We start from the raw sequence: 17665 nt of genomic DNA, 5'->3' as shown, positions 1-17665 counted from the left end.
CTTCTCATCTGAAAACATACATATGTATACCTTGTGCACTATTAGCCCAATAAATAGCATGAGATTTTCAAACTCCTTCATACAAAATTTTACCACAATCAAGTATTATTGGTTTTGAATATCGCCCTGAACAAATATACTTTATGCTTAAATCTCAAAATACAAAGATATAACACTAGGCAGACTTTTGTTAGCTTCTCACATGGCCAGAATTTGTATTATCCACCACAGAAAAAAGTCAACGGATCCTGACAGAGGTGGGAGCTATAGTATCACTATATTCCACTCAGTCAAACAGAGAAATTACAGAAGCAGGAATTTCTATTCATTCTGACTACAAAATTTATACCCAAGTAATTCAGCTATCACCACAAATGGTGAAATAGAAAGTTAGATGACAACAGAGTCACATATGCTCACTTTCAACATGCCAGAACATCCCCCAAGCCAATTTTGAGGCCCATACTGGTACCACAAAAATGCCAAAGCAGTACACAAAACACACTTAACTGAATGATGTACATCTGTGCTGAGAATGTCCTCATCTTGAACACTATACCTCAAGTAAACCAATATAAACTGCAAATTGGTAAGACTGCCATGTTGCTAAGAAATTCTCCATTTGTGAAGGGAGAAAATCACAAAGGTGAAATCTGACTTGATTTCAGATCCTGGCATCTGGACTATCTGCTTTAGTGCACAGTAGTTTGAAAAGGTGTCTGTTCTACTACATAGGTGAATGTGGAGATCTTGAATACTTTCTCCTATTAGTAGCTAGGATATTTCTTATTTTAGACCATTGTAAGAGTGCTCATCCCAGAAGCCACTTCAGCATCCATGAAAGAAAGCAAGAGAAATCTATACTAAATAGAATGAAGACTATCTGGAAATAAATGCAGCAGTCTGGAGCTTTTTACAGGATCTTGAAAAATTGCCTTGTCCAACAAGATTGCTATTGCTGCATTTGCCTTACTAGATCGATTGCTTTGTGCAGAAGGTGAGTCAGCCTAAAGCACAGATCAAAACTCCATAACACACAGAGAGAAATACAATCAACAGAATTTTGGAGCAGAACTGATGACATTGAGTTGACTTCATGAAACTTCACATTCTGGAAGACAGCCCTGAGGATATGGTCTCACACGATCCATAAAACAACTAATTTGTACAGGTCTCAACTGTGGGTAGGTACATCACAAAGAGATTAACCTAAAGTTTAGTGAACCAAATCACACCAACTACTTTCTGGAAAGGTCTCTTCCACCAAACTATTTGCTGACACAAAGAGAAGCTCAGTGTTATTTGACACTACTGCAGGTAACACTTTTTAATATCTAAACTCAAGATGATTCCTCAGTTACCCTGGTTGCCTTGATTGTCAAATTCCTGGAGTGTTTAAAGAAAGTAGTAAAGCCATTAAACATGTGCAGGATAGAGAAGGCGTGCAGAAACAAACATGTATATTACCCAGGAGTAAAATGGAGAGGGTATTGAATCATCACCCATGTACTAACTGACAGATACTGAACAACTATTTTCCAAAGGCATTTTGGTCTGCAGTAGAAACACTCAGCAGAGAGAAACTATCAAAGAAAGTTCCTAGAAGTTGATTAAAGTCTTCTGTAAGTTTCCTCTGAAATACACAAAATCCAAAAGATTCAATATGCTAACTGATATTTTAGCCACTAGATATTTTAGCTGTCCTACAAGAGCTAAGTCACCAACTAAGCATTGCTAGCTACCTTCTATAAGGAGGTAACACTGACTAGAGGCAACCATTTGTGAGAATTTCATAATATGGAGAAGCCTTGTAGCAGAAATAGTCTTGACCTTGGCAAAAATAACACACTTCTCTTAAGAAGGCCTTGAAATGTGGTGAAAAACACATTTCACAGACAGACTGGTGTTGAACTGATCCATGAAGCATCATGACTACACTTCATGCTGGTACTTGAACTTTTAAATAAAGATTTGTAACTCATTCATTCTAGGATTAAATTCTAGCTCTGATTCTGTTGTCATAATGAAACAAAACCCATGAAGCTCTGATTCCTCCAAGGAAATTATTCAAATCTAGACATGACAATCTAAAGCATCCACCTCCTGCTGAAGGACATTCCCACCAAAAAGGCCACAGAAAATGAACATGTAAAATGGAATTGACCATAACAGGGATGAAAATAGGATCAAATCTCCACCAAGGAACTCATCAGGTGTCATTTTCTGTGGGAAACTTTACACTGAACATGAATGAAAATTCCACTTCCATCTCCTCTTTTAAGGTTAGAGAGATGTTCATTTTGGTCCCTGTCATTTATTTCCAAAATATCCAGGAGTGTGCCACAGAAAATAGTTCAAGGCCAATGTAGGTTGAGAAGCTAAAGAATCTCTGGTTACATCTCTATTAAGAAATGAAACTGTGCCCAGAAACACTCCCATTCATTTCAAGCCAGGTGGCAGGGAACAGCTTACATCTCTATCAGTAAGTTTTCATAACCTCCAAACCTTCAGGCACTCATAGTGCCTGAAGCATTCTGATAATGCCTATGAATTGTTACACAATACAGACCCAGAGCCTGCCAGGGACCCTCCTAAAAATACAAATTATAAAGCAGCAACTCTTAGGAACATTCCCAGGTTTAGTTTATTAGTACATAGGAATCCTTTGATTCCTGCTGTTAGTAGTGTCTAAGGACAGTGGCCAAGAATGGGAGGGAAGCCTCATGGCCAGAAAGACTGAAGGGCAGCACAAAACTCCATGGAAGACTGTAAAATCCATCACTTCATTAATCTGCATGCTGAAGAGAATGATCCCTTTTAAAGGGACAGCTCCTACAGTCCCTTGTACATCTGAGGGCTGAATCAGAAAAATACTGGTTGATCGTGTAGCTACTTTACCAATTTAGAAAAAATAAATCTGGCAACTTAGTATTTCCCATCATCACTATTGTTCTAGATTCAGTCATTTATCCCAAAATTCAGCAAAAAATATTTTTATGAGCTACAAAATTAGAAGTACCTGGTCACTTCACACTTTACATGTGTTTGGTGTGGTATAAGATTTATTAACTCCTTCACTCTTCTCCTTTGTAGAACTGCCCCCTCATCCTCCCAGCTGTTTTATCAGCAGTAATGGTTCTTGAACTACTGTTTTCTTCAATAAATAACTTTCTTTATATATAGTGCTTGAGTTACTGAAAATGCTACACTTCAGCAGAAATAACATTTTACTGTGATTTTTTTAAATGAAGTGTAAACATGAATGCTTTCCAGACCTAGGGTACCTTGAGAAAAATCAAGAGAAGAGGCACAGAAGTGTGTCACTACTTCACACTTGCCAGAACTCCATTCTGGTTTTATGTTTTACAGTAAAGTCTAACAAGCTATTGTTCTGTCAAGTGCTTTCTACTTAGTTTAATTTTATCATATAAATTTCAGGTAATTTTGTGTTCTACTACTTTGCTCAACAGTGTTTGCATATGTTCCTTATTTGGGATTATATTTAAGTTGCTTAACACAGAACCCTAAAAATGTTCCTTTCTAAAGTGATTTCCAAATCTTACAAATAACTAGATCATTTTAGCACGCTCTTTCAAAATAGCTCTATGCAAATTTCACCCAACTCATGCTTGTAGTTTCAGGAACACATCAACATGGACAGGAAAAGCAATATCAAAAGCAACACTAAACCCAGTAACCGCACGATCCCTTTATATACCTTAGCCATCACAATATAAAAGAGGCTGTAACACAGAAATGTTAATATACCCAGATTGTTTTGATTAATATTAAAATGTTCAGAGACATTCTAATTACAAATGCAAATAAATTTTAAATAGCATTTTGAATATTTATGATACATCCCAGAGATGCACAATAGTTAGGATTTATCAAGAAAAAACAAAATCACAAATTTAACTTCAGAATACATATTTTTGAACTACTAAAAGGTTTGTATTTGATCTATAAAGAACCAAATTAGTATTCTGTGACCGCCTATTATCTGTAAGTATGCTTCATGCCAATCTTATTGCCCTGTCCTCCACCAAGCAAGTCTGCAAATTAAAAGACATGGTAAACTAGCTGCTCCCACACCCCATTGTGCACCAGGAAAGCACATGAAAACCTGGTAAGCTTTTGTAGGTTGCTGCGAAGGAAATGAAATCTGATTTCAGATACAGAAAAAAAAAAATAACCACACAGCTATACACATCATGATTTTACATTTATTTGTTCTACAAGCTGAGCTGCTTGAGCATATGGATGACTTAGTGACTCTTCTGACCAAAATTATGGTTAATAACATCTAAAGTAAAATACACCAGGCCTGAATCTTCTGATTTTTTAAGTTTCCTTTCATAGTTAACACTTGAAAAAAAAAACCCTCCAAATACATTTGAAAACAACGGTCAAGAATTTGATATATACAAGTTCCACTTTAAAAAAAAAGTTTTACTAAGTTGTCTAGAGCCAACACAGAAATTTTACGTGTTCTGGTTAGGATAACCATAATAAATACATTATAATTTTAAAGATTCTTCCAAACTGAACTATAATATAAACTGTCTAAACACTTCAAAAACAAGGCACCTTTTGTCTTAAGTAATTGCCTTGTGGAACTCCTCAGAAAAGCATTAAGGTACCATTAAGAGTATCTCCAGTGCAAAGTCCCTTGCAGATGGGCACCGGAGAAAAACATATATTTTCTTCAGTTTTGATAATAAATGTAATGTATTCATAAATTCAATAAACTGGTCTAATGTATTTTAACATTAGTGTCATCCACTGACAAACAAGACTATAAAATTTAAGAAAATTCATTCCAGCTCCTGCACCACATATTTAATTTATACTTTGGAAGTTGTAATTAGCTATGTTTATACAGCAATTTGAAGATGTGAACTGCTATGAAAGTGACAACTAATGATGAGGCTTAAGCAGCATTCATCAGCTTTGTGTGAATTCACAAACAAACAAATCACTCTTGAAAGTATTAGGACAGATCACACAGCTAAATATCTAATTCTATTCATTTTAAAAGATTGCCCATGAATCATTTGAAACATGCAATTTACTTGTACAATACCAGCTTTTAAGAAATCTAGCAGTACTGCAATGCTATCATAGCTTTCATTGTTACTGTTTCTGTTGAAATTATATATCCTATTTACCCATCAGGAACTACAGCATTTAGTTAATACTGAAAATGAGTGCCAATTCATTTGAAAAAGTGGCTTCAAATGGGCACGTCAGCCTGCAGTGCTTTTTGAATTATAATTCACTATGTCATTCTTTTTATTTAAATAACAACAACTTAAAGACTAAATGTTCATTTGTACAACCTGGAATTTGTCCCAGAAAAGATGGTGAATTCTATGAGTAAAACTGCTTAAGATCATTTATGATCCAGATCTGCAAATGAGGGACTGTACTTCCTGCAACTTTTTTGCAGCTTTTATTCATTAAAACCGAATTAAGACCACATAAAAGGAGAGAAGCAATAAGATACTAAATCAAACAAAACACTTATTTTACTGCTGAAGAGTAGAAGGCTTCTTCCAAATATCTCAGTGCAAACAGAGAAAGGAAACAACACTATGCAAGGACTCCAAAACCAGCACTGAAAATAAAAATTCAGTGAAGGGAAAGCTTTCACTGCATAGAAACAAATTAAAATTACATAATTAACAATCAAACTTACAAACATTTGTTGCTTAATTAATTCCTAGTTTGAAGCACCTGTTGATTTAAGGAGACAAACTATTACCTTATTTTTCACTACATGAAATGAAGCATGTATTCCCATTATACACAAACTTTCAGTAATTTCACAATTTGTACTTACATTTGTGATAACTTTCTCATGTTAAAACTTAAAAAGTCAATGAAAGACAGCAAAAATACAGAATGAAAAGAACCACTTAGAAAATTATTCTAACTCTGAAGCTGCAATTTACATTTTCTCTACATGAACCATTACAAAAAAAACCTTTCTCTGAAAAAGAGCCACAAACTATACCAGCAATTCAAGACCAGGGTAGATTGGTTCCGACTCATCAAAACAGACATTTCTTAATTGGTCATTCTGAGAAAAATTTCTCTTCCATATTAAAACTGTTGTTTCATTTAATAAAATCCTTGAGAAACCCACTTGTTAGCTCACTATACTGTAATTCAACAAAACAAATTATTTAGTCTTCTGTTTCAGTAGAAAACAGCAAATATGAAGACTTGTATATTTTTGTTATGAAATTAAAACACGATCTGCACAAATTTCAGGTTGGAAACACTCCCATCATGCTTTCAGAAATCAAACTCTCTAATTGTAAAGTCTTGGGAGTCTACTGTGATCATTGCAGCAAAGGATATAACAGAAGTCAGCTCTAAGTAACTGCTCTTTCTCTGGGAATCACTTAGAGCAGGGCTGAGCTAGCAAAGCCCTCAGGGTAACATTTCTCAGACAAGTGCAAGTAATGCAAAAGAAGCAGCCTTTTATTTATTGATCATTTGTTATACTTGTTTTACAGTATGAGTACAAGTGGGAAATAATTGATGGTATCTAGAAATTAAAGGGAAGAAATAAGCATACATCATCATGGACCCCTGTTTCCTCAAGAATCCTGGCTGTTGTGACTTGTGGCTGAGTCCAGTCAGGCAAAGGATAGCTAAAGAAGTCAAAGCATGGAAGATAATTTGATCAACACAACCCTCTTGCAAGACACAGGTAAAGTCTGACACAAGCAGTTTGAGAGTTCAAATGTGAGCAGTTCACACCAAACATATTAGTCTTATGTATCAGCAAAACTGCAGCACTAGCAGCAAACCAAGGTGATAGTGGGAGAATATGAAGTTGCTTCTTGTCACAGTTCTATTGGAATCTACTGAGCAAATAACAGACTGGAACCTAGATGAACCAGGTATTTTTTACAACTGTTGTTTTTGCTGAGCAGCTCCAGGTAATTCACAATGCAGTTTCTCTTATTTCTACACTTCTAGGAAAGTATGTAATGTTAGTTTCCTGCTCTTGTCACAGCACTTTGACATAAACTGGTAGAAAGGTCCTAAGATTTTTTCTTTACGCAGAAGCTTGTGGATATAATTCAATACTGACTGGATTATTATTACAGGGTTCAAACCCTGTAATTCCAGGTAAGAGGGATTTGTATTACTCCATATTTTCCTGCTCTAAATCTACCAAGACAAAGTTAAATCCACCCATATCTGTACAAGTAACCCAACTGGCAGTAACTTTTCACCATTTTTCTCTAAATAAAAGTAGGAGCCCTGACTAGAATCATTAAAAATTCTTCTGCTTGTTTCCTACGCTAGAATTTCCAAACATGTCCTTGAAAAATACTCCACAGTTTTCCCCCTTAACTCCTCCACCACAGAAAAATGTTCCTTCTCAGCCATTTCCAGGATGAAGAGTTAGGAGCTTGGGAAAGCAGACTCTCCCCTTTCCCTTTTAGAACACAAGTTAATTAATTCTCTATATACATTCTTCAGATGTCCAACAGGCACCAAGTTCTGAGTTCTCTATCTGAGAAACAACCCTGTAAAGACACATTCATTTGGCAAGCTGCTGACATGGACAAGTGATGCTGATCCAAAATTTCCACATTGATTTAAATTACTTTTACTCTGGAAGAATAATCAAACTGTTATCAGTGTCTAGTGCCATTGTGCCATCTACAGTGGCACGAGATACTTTGTTTAGGCAGCTGAGTCCTAAGTTGCACTAATGCTGGACATCCAAGTGCAGAAAAAGATGCAAAAGTCCATAAATGTCTTCTGGTGCCAACTTAAACAGGAAAAATGCAACATTCACTGATAGTCTGGGCCACACTCTAGGATGACTTAGACAAGTTCAGTCACAAATCTGTGTCCATGCTCCTGCTGTTCATATTATTTCCAGGACTCTTATTTCATTATGCATTCTATATAACAGCAACAATGACACCATTATCCTCTTTCCAGCATCCTCTGAACAAAGTATCTGTGGTTGGGGTTTTTTTTTTCCAGATTTATTCTTTTGGAAGGAGCTTACCTTTTTACCTTCTCTAACTGTTGCTTGACCAGGTTCCCACACAGAACCTCTCTCCTCAGCTTCAAACTGTTTTCTGACTCCAGATGCTAGAAGCCCTTGTATTTTTTCTGACACTGTTTGACACTGTATAAAAAGTTGATTATAGGACCCAGTCTAGATGATGAGAGCTTGTGACATCAGCCCCTACCAAGTTACATCCTGTTATCATTTCCTGCTACAACACAGTATGTGAGAAAACTGGGTCAAACTTCATAACAGCAGAAGCATTCACATTTAGAAGTTAAACATGGACAGTAGCGATGGATGCTTCTCTTGTGTTTGCTACCTACAGTGCTAGGCCTTGAATGATAAAAGGACTTCTCTACAAGCTAGTGAAGTCACCTGCTTTTCTGTAGAAGCAATCACCAGATTCTAATTTCTTCTAGCAGATTTTTGGGCTAAGGATATATGATCATGCTACAGGATACTTACCAGTTTGCAACAGCTTGAAGATAAAAAACTTAGGGTTTGATATAATTCACACTGACACCAATATTTTTGTTTTGGTTCATTTCTCCACAGACTCCAATGTTACCAGGAGGCTTTTCTACTTTATTTTGTATACAATTAAAATTAGCCTTAAGTAATCTCTTAAAGGGACTAAGCCTTAAGATCTTAACACAGACAGTCAGATGATACAAAAATGCATACCGGTTTTGCTATAATCAATGTTCATTCCATAAATCTTTTTTTAGAATGCCTTTACTCATTAAGTCTAAAAAATTATGATTTTGATAAAGAAAATGATGACAATGTTCATATACTGACTTGTACCCAAGTTGTAGCATTATGAGGGATAACACAAGAGAACATACACAAGGCATGACATGAAATGGAAAGATGAACAGTACTAAATAGTGAGGAGATGATGGGGGGGCACAGAGACTTCTTGCACAGTAGTGAAATAGAACTAGCCAAAGACAATTTTTACACACACAGAAAAGGTGGGAGGATAGTCTAATTAACTGCACTGAGAAAAGGAAATGAAAACCAGGCATGTGTAATGAGCTTCTGTTGTGAACAATGCTCTAAGTGCCAAGAGTACATAGACAAAAGGCTATTTTCAAGTTCTTCATGTAAAAAGAAAAAAAAAAGGCATCTTACTCATCTAAGCTTAGAAGAAAATTTAAAAAGAAAAATCAACTATTCTTTTTAAAAACTGCTCTTTTAACAAAAAAACATGTGGTTCTTTAGGGCCACAGTGTAATCAGAAGCTCCTCAAAAACAAACTGCCACTCATTCACTGGCAAATTCTGATCATCTCAAGGTATCACAGAGAAGATTCAGCTATTAAAGAGTATATTGAAAGTTGGTTCAATAACAATAGCAGCTTTATAAATGGCTCTAGGAGGCATTCAGCTATACTACCTCTCATTGAGTTACAAGCTCAAAGTCCTGGCTGGTATCTCCTGTAACTTTAACCAGTACAGCTGACAACTGATACCAAAATGTACAAAATAAAAGTGATTTAAGTAAGTTCTAGTAACAGTTTTTAATGGTGAAGGAGAAAAAAAACCTAAAAAACCAAAATGAGAACAAAACCAGTACAATTCTAACTATCAAAATTATATTAATAATTGAACTTACTCTTTTACTGAGGCAGATAACTGGCCACATACTACAACCTAAAGTGCAGCAGCAGCAAAGGCATCCACATAGTAGCCATCGCACATTAACTGGAAGATTCTTCTTAAGACAACTGTTAACTCTACTGATGCTGGCTTTGAATTCCTCAGGTGCAACCTTCAAGGGAAATGAAAAAGAAGAAACAAATTAGTAGTACAGCATTGTACTTTATTACTTTTACAGTACTCTATACTTGTAACACTTGTTTGTGTAACAAAACCTGAACTCCAATTCCAAACTTCTATTCAAAGATACTCACCTTTCCAGTTAAAGATGAAGGAAATTCTGCTTCAAATTTGTTACTTAGTCCAAACCTGCAAAAACAAAATTTAGATTGTAGCAAAATTATAAATAACCCTAAGCCATGCCACAAATTACAAGCATCTCATAATACTCTCAGGGTCTGTAGCAGTAACAGCATTAATTTCAGGAAAACACTAGTTGTTATTAAGAATAATTCTTAAAATTATACTAACAAACAAAAATACCATTGTACACAGACTAAAAACCATCTTGCCCATAGTATCTTCTTATGGTTCTCTTGATATTACTGGCTCTTCCCCAAAGTCAGCAAAACCTATAAGCAATAGTGGCAAGTGAGCTAAGTGAAGTACTTAAGGGGAAAGGGAAGCAATTTAAGGCCCAGTTGGAACTACCTCTCTCCTGCACCAGTACAGATGTATCTTGAAGAAAAGCTCATCCAGTGCTAAATAACTGTTCCAAGCATAAAAATGGAATAAACACCAGCTTGATTTTCAGAGAAGAAATACATAGTAAGTTTCAAAACACAAAATGCTAAGTAACAAAACAAGGCTTAAACAATAACTAACTATAAATGTGAAGGTGTAAAGCAGTTTGAAATGAGCTGGAGTTACTGGATCTACTGGGTTTTACAAGACTTAAAGGTCAGAAGAGTGTCAGCTTATCTATTAGAAACGTTTTCTACCTTACAGTTGTTTGGTTGGGTTCACAAATAGATGAACCTCAAAGAAAATCTTATTATTTTCTGGCATCTGGGCTGGACAAAACTTCAAGTAGAGACTATACAGACTATAAAATCATTAATGTGACTGGCTACTAATTTGGTATACAGCAGTCAGGGTAAAATTTAAGTTGTAATTTTAAAAATTCTGAATACAAACAGAGCAGTCTATCAGATACTACAAACAAAAATCAGAAACTAAACTACTCAAGACTTGAAATATTGGCAGCAACACCTATCACACATTGCTGCATTGTATGCAGAAATGCTTACCTGAGCCTTGACAGCTGAAGACTTTAAACACATAATTTGCTTTCACAATATGCTATCGAGCAGCTAGGTACTTCCCAGAGTTTTAGAGTTGTTTTTCTTTTTCTTACTGAACTGAATGATCTGCATGCCAATGGAGAACTTTGTCCAAGTAATCAAATAGGCAGTTATGTGGTAAGCTATTGTGGAAAGCCAGTGGACAAAAAGTGGCAGATGAGTTTCTTTGTAGATATATAAAAGGTGGTGAATTTTGAGATTCCTAAACTTTGCTTATGTGACACTCCACTAAAGTTTGACAGGTACAGCTCACAGGACAGATCTTTTATCAGCACTCATGATTCTCTTAAACATCACCTCAATGCAAGCACCAGTCACCAGAAACAGCAATAAAATACTGGGCACCACGGGGAAAGGGATTAACAATTTTGACTCTCCATGAAACCCACATATTCAGTACTGGGTGCAGCTCTGGTATCCACATTTCATGAAGGATCTGGAGTTAGAAAAAGACAGAGAGAAGGAAGGCTAGCATAATAAAGGGAATAAAGCAGCTGCCTCAATAGACCAAGGCTGACATTAAGCTGGAAAAGAGAAGGCTGAGAGGGACACATGATTAAAGTGCAAAGTTTCAGGAAGGCAATGGTAAGGGGAGTGTTCATCCACAAATCCCACAACAGAGCATGTTGACTGAAATTAGCCAGAAATTGGTTTAAAACAGTTAAAAGAAAGTGCAGCTAAAAATAAAGTGCAAGTAGCTAAGTTCTGGGTTTGTTTCCACTTGACGTTACTGATGCAAACAGTGCCAAAAGATTTGAAGCAAGATTACACAAGTTCCCTGACAAACACACCAAAGCAAAGACAATGCTGAACTATCCATCACTCACATAGCTGCCGATGCCAGGGAGTACCAGACTGGACACCAGGAACAGCCAGACTTACATGCAATCCATACACAGCAATACCTGCTGCCAAAATTTGCAGCAGCACACTGGGCTATGTAGCTGGAGGATGCAGGTGACTTTTTCATAAGGTCTTAAGGCAAAGTAAGCAGGTAATTTTCCTATCAGTGATTACAGGCATTAGAATCATAGAAATATAAAATTATTTGTGTTGGAAGGAACCAAAAATCATCTAGCTTCATCTCCCTGTCACTAGATCAGGCTGCTCAAAGCTGCATCTAACCAACACTTCCAATGAACCAAGTGTTCCATTGAATACTTCCAATGGTGGTGCACCCACACCTTCTCTGGGCAACCTGTTCCAGTGTCTCATCACCTTCATCCTTATATCCAAACTAAACCTATGCTCTTTCTGTTTAAAACTATTCCCCATATTCCTGTCACCATAGGCCCAGGCAAAAAGTCTTTCTCCACCCTTCTTATAAGCCTCTTTTGCATTCTCAAAGGCTGCAACAAGATCTCACAGGAAACCTTATTTACACAGAAGTTATCTACCATATTTCAGTATTTCTAACTGGAATAGTAGCTCTGCAAGCCTGTAAGTCTCTCAAAATTGGTGAAATAACAAATGAGAATTCTTACAGAGAAACACCTGTGGCAAGTTTACTAATTCAACACAGAACAAAGGAAACTTAACTTACTGGAAACATTGCTAGCATTGAAAATCTTGCTGAATACTCCATGACAGGAGGACCATCCACCCTTTCTGCAAACTGCTGAGTGAAAGAAAGCACTGAGGCAAAAGTTATATAAATGTCAGAGTCATGCTAGATCAGTTAAGTGTCATGCCCTACTTAAAACTGCTAGTAAGTTGAAGTGGAAACCAAAGTCTGAAAAAACCCTTGGATTCACATACATTTTAGAAGCACCCAAGCCTGGAGAATGACTCCAAGCTCAAGATACAGAGGTGTCATCCCAAGTCTCAAAACTAAAAGGTAATGCCACTTTACTATATAATTAGCTTATTAAATCAGTATTTGTGAAGTATTCAAATGTTGACAGCTCCATCAAACACAAATATTCATAAAGCTCACAAAAGTCATGCCTGACAAAAGCAACTCCCACTGGAAAAGCTCTACAGCTACCTGAAATTACAAACACTGAGGCACAGTAAGGCACAGAAACGTCAAACCAATGCAGTTACACTTGGTTGAAGTTACAAGCAAAGAGACTGAGCCTGTACTCAAGGCTTGTGGTAATGTTTAATACATGGCAGGGTAGCAAAGCTGAAACTAACTCAGTTACCAGCATAATTTTGAGCTTGACACATCAGTCTTGTCACCATAAGCAGGTAGTAAAAAAGCATACCATGCATTGTAAGTAGTTATGTGATCTCAGAATTTTCACTCCTGACTGCAAGCTGAAATTTGGAAATTGAAGTATTAGAAACTCCACAGAACACTCCTACACATTCAATGTAAATACATAACTGCTCTGACCAAAAAAATAGCAAAAGTAAACCTTAAAATAAAATATTGGAAATCAATGTTATGGAGATGCATTTCCTCAGACAGCTGTCCTATTAGCTTTCTTTAGTACAATACTGCATCTCCAGGGACACACACCCTTCTCTGCTTGCTCTATGCCTTCCCACTTTCCATCATGTCTTCAACAGATCCATGCTCACCTCATGCATGAGTACTTTCTTTACCCTTCCTGGACTTGAACAAGCATTTCTGGAAACTGACTCCACATCAAAGGTACAGATAAATTCCTGCCCTTGTATACAGTGGAGAAAGAAATGGTGAGAGGTGGAAACTTTCAAGTACGGAAGTTTACAGTATAGGACACTGACAATTTGGAACCTTTTCCAGCATGCAGCTCAGATCACCCTAACAAAAAAAAAAAATTGACACATGCTATCCTCTTCCTCCTTGTCCTCTCTTATGGGGACACTAAACCATTTTTTCACTGCCTTAACTCTACTCTTTAGGTCCATATGTTCCCAACTCTTAACAAATGAATATACATTTCACAAATCTTAACATGCTACATGATTCTCACATAGCCCTGTTTTCACTCTCACATGTCCTTGATACAGAGTCAGGTTGAAAAATACATTAGCAGACTTCAGTTTAATAATAAAGAACTTACTTGCATAAATACATTTTTATAAGTTCTTTTTCCTCCCACAAAAAGTTATCTTGCATTAAGATATAAGGTGCTGTAACAACAGCACAGAAAGGCATTCATCAGCACATCCCAATAGCTCACCACCATTCCAGCACTGCAAGAACAAATCCAGTATTACTAGTTAATACAGTGTGCTATATATATGATACATGTCTCAACTGGTTGAGGAACAGGAAAACAGTCACTGGGAAACAGACTGGAAAACACTATCAGGCACCTATCATAAATATTCTCTTCAGGATGTCACACATATCATGTACCTCCACTCCTACCATAATACAGATTTCAGAAACAAATATGAAACACCTTGGACTTTCAGTTCAGTTTTAAGTAAGGATCTCTATTTTCACAGTGCTTTCAAATTTTTGCCATTACAAGAGAGAACCTAAATTTTCAGCAGCCAGGTGATGCTACTCCTGTCTACCAAGCTATCAAAACTCTGCTGGTGTGAAAACAGTTTAACTGAATATTTAAAAAACAATGTTAAAAAAAAATATTAGCATTGCCGGCCGCCTGCTTCAAACAGTGAGTTAAAGGAGAAAACTTAGTGCTAACCAAAAGCTCCACATCCTCAAAAGGCAAAGAGTTCATATGTTTTATTTGGATAATATTTAACTGCTTTCCTTTGACTGATTTTAATTACTCAGCTTAGAAAAGACTCACACACTTCCATTCTCTGTTGGATGAAATCAAGTAATGGTAAATGTCTTTCTGATGTACTCATAGAATTGACATATTTCAAACTCAACTTTATGACTCCTATGTAAGATCAGAAAGGATATGACAACAGACTATGAAAAGAGAGCTTCTGTTTAAATACACACAGCAGAAGCAGTCAGCAACTCTTCAAACTGCAGAGCCAGGGAAAGATCAACCCAGTATTTGCTTAGCTGCTGATCATTTCTGTCAGACCTTCAAAATGCACACATGCTTTTATGCTGGCAAGACTAATTCATCATGTACACAGGACCTATTCCTTATATTCACCAAATGAATGTTCTAAAAGGGATCTAGCTTTTAATAATAAGCTTCTGGATCAATGACCAAAAAAATTATAGGCTGTACAAAGGTAAAAGTGGCTGATGCTATGTAGTTTACTGTTAACACTTGGCACAGTGAAGAAAGTAGATGAAGATCAATTGCCTAATTTTGGAGGTGCACACTGGTATTTCATTGCTCATTCAAAACCTAAAGAACAAGTACTTTAAGGAAGATCTTAAAGTAATAATGAGCTAGTAACTATTAATGAACAATTATCAAGTTAGCCATCATTCAACCACAAGGCCCTTACTAGTCACAGCCAATGCCTCACAAGCTTCCCCAACATTCCACTAACTGGCCTGCATCTTGTCTTGCACAACTTACCTTCAAGTATTGGAGAAGAAACCAGTGTTTGCCTCTGTTTCGGTTATTTGTACTTTTCATTTGCTAATATGAAAACTATTTAATTGTGGTTTTGCTCTGTTTTTCAGAAACAGACTAGGCTACTGGCTTATTTTCAGTGAATCACTGGTACAGCTTCTATTCACAATAAACATCCATAAGCTGAACACATTGACTACATGCTTCTACTCTTTCACAGGGCCTCCTTGGCCTCCAGCCCCATCTATGTCCTTATAGCTTTCCAAATCTCTCTCAGTCTATCCATAACTCCCTGTTTTTAACTAGACAGCTAACTGCACTGCCCAGCTATTAGCACTTGTGTCAACCTAATAATAAAGCAACAATATACCCAAGTGCCAAAAAAACTTATCAAGTCGGTATCTGAAAATCGATAGAGTTTATGAGACTCATAGAAGCCAACCACTGTATCTTCAGCTTTCATGTCTGCACTACAAACCTAGTTCTGCTGAACACTGAATACAAAAGAAACCAAAAGTTCCTACTACTGTGCCTTGTCTCCAGGTTTGTATTTCAGCTTCTGACATTATACATTGTAACTGACAACTACTACACTTCAACGGAGTGAGCCTGACAGAACTGATGGAAGGAATGATACCCTCATCTCTTACATTATTGAGAAGTACTACACAAGCTCATGGTGGCTTGCTGCTAGACGCAGATACCAAACACACACAACACAAAGTTGCTTCCATGTCAAACACAGCGAACAACACACACCAATCACAACATAATTTTACATATAGCTATCTGAATAACTGATGCCTTCTCTTTGTTAAAGTCCTCAGAGGTATATTAGCAGCCACAAGTTAAATGGGAGTGGGTAACAGGCACATAAACAACCTTGTTCAATAGTCCAGCCGGTCATGTGCCGGCAGATACCTGTTACACAGAGGAACTGAGGCACCTTACTTCCTGACAGCTCATCATTTTGGACAAATACTTCACATTCCTCTGCCAGTCACAGCCCAAGCTAGTCTTGTTTCCTCAGCCCTAGTTAGAGGTTTGGCACCCGCCTGCGAGTTTCCAGGCGGCTCCCGGCTGCCCAGTGGGGCCGACAAGAGCCCTCTCGCAGCCTCACGGACGCAGGGGAAGGGCAGCAGCCCCGGCCGGTACTGCCCACGCCTACCCCCCGACTTGCCCCAAGTTGTACCCCCGAGCTCGGCACTCCCAGCCGCCCCCGTCCCGCCGCCCGGGCCTCCTCCGCCGCCCGCCCCGGCCGCGCAGGCCCCGGCGCGGCCCTTACACGGTGACATGGCCAGAGCCGCGCACCACCACCGGGTCGGGGGAGTACTTCAGGAGCTGCTCCTCCAGCGCCCGTTCCTCGTCCTCCTCCTCTTCGTAGATCTCATCGAAGTCCGCCATGGCCGGGCCGGGGCGTCCGATGAGCCACAGGAGCCGGGGCGACGCGACGGGAGCCGGCCAGGGAGGCACACAGGAGGGTCCGGCCGGGCCAGGCCGGGCCGGGCGGCAGCGGGGCCGCGGTAGCGGCTGAAACGGCGGCGGCTCCGGGCGGGGAAGCGCCCGTCACCCTCCGCGGGGGGAGGGGGCGAGGGGCGGGGCAGGAACAACAACAACAACATCCGGCCCCGGCCCCGCCCCGCCCCGCTCGGGGCCGCGCCGGCCGGGGCGGGCCGGGGGCGGGCTGGCGGCCGCCGTGGTGTGAGGGGGGTCCGGGAGCGCGGTGCTCCCAGGGGCACGGAACGACTGGGGGAGACCCCACCGCGGTCATCGGGTCCAACCCCCTCCTCGAGCAGGGTCTTCCTAAAGCACAGGGCGTGGGATTGTGCCCAGACGGTTCCTGAGTGCCTCCGGTGATGGAGACTCCACAGCCTTTCTGGATAATGTGTTCTGGAGTGTGGTCACCTGCACAGTAAAGTTCTTCCTCCTTCCACACTGCGGTGGAACTTCCTATACATCGGTTCCTGGCCGTTGTCCCGTTTCCTATTGCTTGGCACACCTGAGAAGAACTTGACTCCATCCTCTGACATGCTCCCTGAAGATTCTGATAGATGCTGATTAGGTCCCCTCTCAGACATCTCTTCTCAATGCTGAACAGGCCCAGCTCCCTCAACCTTTCCTCACAAGAGAGAGGAATCCCTCTCCAATCCCTCACTCATCTTTGTTGCCCTCCACTGGACCTGCTTCAGGAGCTCCTTGTCTCTCTTGTCCTGAGGAGCCCAGAGCTGGACACAGCACTCCTGATGT

At 38.9% G+C, this 17665-nt stretch overlaps 1 protein-coding gene across 3 annotated transcripts in view; it reads right to left on the bottom strand.

The window, feature by feature from the left end:
* Positions 1-17024, bottom strand: part of CHIC2 (cysteine rich hydrophobic domain 2) — a 30950-nt gene extending 13926 nt beyond the window's left edge. For 2 of the 3 annotated variants that reach the window (XM_054632760.2, XM_077177537.1), the window contains exons 1-3: positions 16704-17024; positions 9972-10026; positions 9674-9829 (exon numbers count right to left, since the gene is read on the bottom strand). In XM_054632760.2, coding sequence (XP_054488735.1) covers positions 9674-9829; positions 9972-10026; positions 16704-16822 — 330 coding nt within the window. In that variant the 5' untranslated portion in view covers positions 16823-17024. The remainder of the gene's footprint in view (positions 1-9673; positions 9830-9971; positions 10027-16703) is intronic. The other variant, XM_054632761.2, reaches the window with a different exon arrangement.
* Positions 17025-17665: the final 641 nt, after the last annotated feature.

The sequence above is a fragment of the Agelaius phoeniceus genome, chromosome 4 (genome assembly GCF_051311805.1).
Source record: "Agelaius phoeniceus isolate bAgePho1 chromosome 4, bAgePho1.hap1, whole genome shotgun sequence".
Taxonomy (NCBI): Eukaryota; Metazoa; Chordata; class Aves; order Passeriformes; family Icteridae; genus Agelaius; species Agelaius phoeniceus.
This window is presented reverse-complemented; position numbering and strand designations above follow the sequence as displayed.